The sequence below is a fragment of the Cebus imitator genome, unplaced genomic scaffold (genome assembly GCF_001604975.1).
Source record: "Cebus imitator isolate Cc_AM_T3 unplaced genomic scaffold, Cebus_imitator-1.0 Scaffold103, whole genome shotgun sequence".
NCBI classification, from domain to species: domain Eukaryota; kingdom Metazoa; phylum Chordata; class Mammalia; order Primates; family Cebidae; genus Cebus; species Cebus imitator.
Window position 1 is genome coordinate 2,980,451 of NW_016107418.1, and position 2,794 is coordinate 2,983,244.

Below are 2,794 nucleotides of genomic sequence, written 5' to 3' on the forward strand. Positions count from 1 at the left end.
TTTGAAAACATTTTAATTCATGCAAGTCAAGTTCATTCTTAAAGCTTAAATATTATATTTCATTCCTCTGGAAAATTTTAAAAGCCAATGGAGAAGCAGTAAACATGTCTCTTCTCTACATTTTCACTATTATGGAAATGAGAAAGAAAAGTGAAGTAGGGTTGCACTTACCCATTTCCATTCTCAAACCCTTCTTTACAATAGAGTTAGATGAAAAGATTGTTACAGGTTGGGTGCAGGGTTCACACCTGTAATCCCAGCACTTTGGGAGGCTGAGACAGGTGGATCACTTGAGGTCAGGAGCTTAAGTCCAGCCTGGCCAACATGGTGAAACTCTATCTCTACTAAAAATCAGGCATGGTGGTGGGTGCCTGTAACCCCAGCTACTCACAAGGCTGAGGCAGGAGAATCTCTTGAACCCAGGAGGCGGAGACTGCAGTGAGCCGAGATAGCACCACTGCACTCCAGCGTGGGCAACAGAGCAAAACTCCATCTCAAAAAACAAAAATAAGAAAAAGAAAGGATTTTTGCAAACTTTTTGAGAGGACTAAAAAGGGGTGGGTGTGGGTGGGGAGCTTTTCCTGTTGCTCTTCAAAGATTAATTTTCAAAACCAAAACTGGGTTTTCAATTTTGCTAAATTGAATGAGCCTAATTTTTTAAGAAGCTTTCCTCTGCTCTGCAGCTTAATTTACAAGGTATCATGGCATACTCATTTCTGAGAAATGGAGTAACACACATCACAAGGAACCAGTTAAATTTCTTCTATCATTACAATGGCAGAAAATACTACATATTTCAAGGGCTACCTGTTAGAACACAAAGATTCTCAATCATCTATTGCTGCTTATTCTATAGGTAAGCCATTCTCAAGCAGCCTCCTATTCCTTCCCTCTTCTGCTTATAATTGTCTTATTTTCTTCATAGGTCTTATCACTACCAGAAAATATCTCACTGGTTTTTGTTTATTATTCGCATTAGGGTGCAAGCTCCAGAAGGTGGGAATTTTGTTCACTTCAAAGTATCCTTCATTTGGCATACAGTAGTCATTCTTTTTTGGATAAATGAATAGTTATACCCATGTGAATAAACTCTGTCTTAGCAATTCATCTGTAATTATGGACATATTTGTACCCTGCTAATCATATTTAATGTTATTATAGGCTATGTGACTTTGGCAAGTTATTTTATCTCTATGGATCAGTTTTGTCATCTCTAAAATAGGACAATAATGGCACCTAATTTATAGGGTTATTGAGAGAATTAAAAGAATTAATTCACATCAAGCAGTTTGAAAGGGCCTGATACATGGTTTAATTATTTCATAAATTTTAGTTTGTGGTTATTATTAAAGTATGGTTTTTTTGTTTATTCTTTTATTATTGAAGAAAATTTCAAACATTTATAATAGTAGAATAGTAATGTCAATCTCCATGTATCATCACCCAGTTTCAATAATTATTAACATATGGCTAATTGGTTATTTTTATGTCCTCTATCCCCACTTTTTTAAAAAGGAAAATTTAGAAATTATAACCTGAAATTATTTGAGGCATCCTAGGTATTTGCAAACTAAGGCTAGGAATCACTGTTGTGATCATATATAAAACAAGTATTTTTATTGAGAAGATAAATCATCTTATTTGAATCTGATTATGAATAGGATCCAGACAACCACTGGCTTTCAGTGCTGTCACAAGCAGAACATTTATGCCAGTGTAACAAAGAACAGGTGGGCAATCCCATCCTCCATCCCCCAATTCCATACCCCAGGGCTGGTCCAAAAAGAAACTGGATCATCCAGGGCTACACAGAAAGATGAGAAAGGGCGGCTGTAAGCTAAAAGAGACTGTTGATTAGCACCTCTTCTCTATTATAGCTCCTAACTGTAATAAAGGTTGTGGTTGCCCACCCTCTGGGATCTCCCAATAGTAGCTATATCTTAGGTGAAGTCCTTCTGGGGTGACAGTAGTCCACAATGGGCTTTCTCTTAAGGCAAATTCATCTCAAATTGATATTCAAGGATTCTCTGGAATCTTAAAATATTGAAGCATAAGCATGGGGGTCTCCACACACATGCTTCCAGAATGGGTATTTTGGCCAGAGTGCATGACTGGATTGCACCTGAGGCTTATTCATGATGGCTTTCACACTCTCTAGAGTAGCACTATCCAACAGAACTCCGAGATATGGGAAATATTCTATGTTCAATTATATTAGCCAGTAATTACATGTGGCTGCTGAGCTCTTGAAATGTGTCCAGTGTAATTGAAGAAGTAAACTTTAAATTTCATTAACACTAATTTAAAAGGTCATATGTAGCTAGTGGATACCAACAAACTTCTACTGGGTGCCCTTTAACCAAATGTTTAAAACATCAATAATTTAAACACACTGGTTTATCAATTTATCTAAGAAATATTCACTTTGCAATAAAAATTTTAAAAAACTAAAATTTCTGTTTTGCTTGATTTTAAATAGTGGGAACCAAAACAATCACTTAAAAACAAAACAAAACAAAAAAGCTCTGTCTTATTGCAAATAATCATTCTACTCAATTTATCATATATATAAACTTACAAAATCAGATTCTTCAGGTCAGAGGAATAGTTGATTGTCACCAGTTCCATGGCTTTCTGTAAATTCTCTCGCTGAATTCCTGCCAAAGAGTTGCAAGCCAAAGCCAACACAACTTTTCCTAATGATATCAGATCTGCTTGCTGACATGAAAGAATAAATATAACTTTTACTTTTCATTTCATAGGTGCTTTTTTTTTTTTTTTTTTTTTTTTTTTT

At 35.5% G+C, this 2,794-nt stretch overlaps 1 protein-coding gene across 1 annotated transcript in view; it reads right to left on the bottom strand.

Annotated features, from left to right (window-relative positions):
* The window catches only part of PAN3 (poly(A) specific ribonuclease subunit PAN3), a 161,306-nt gene that overhangs the window by 15,576 nt on the left and 142,936 nt on the right, over positions 1-2,794 (bottom strand). The window contains exon 15 of the mRNA XM_017537465.2: positions 2,579-2,718. Within this exon, the coding sequence (XP_017392954.1) occupies positions 2,579-2,718 (140 nt within the window). The remainder of the gene's footprint in view (positions 1-2,578; positions 2,719-2,794) is intronic.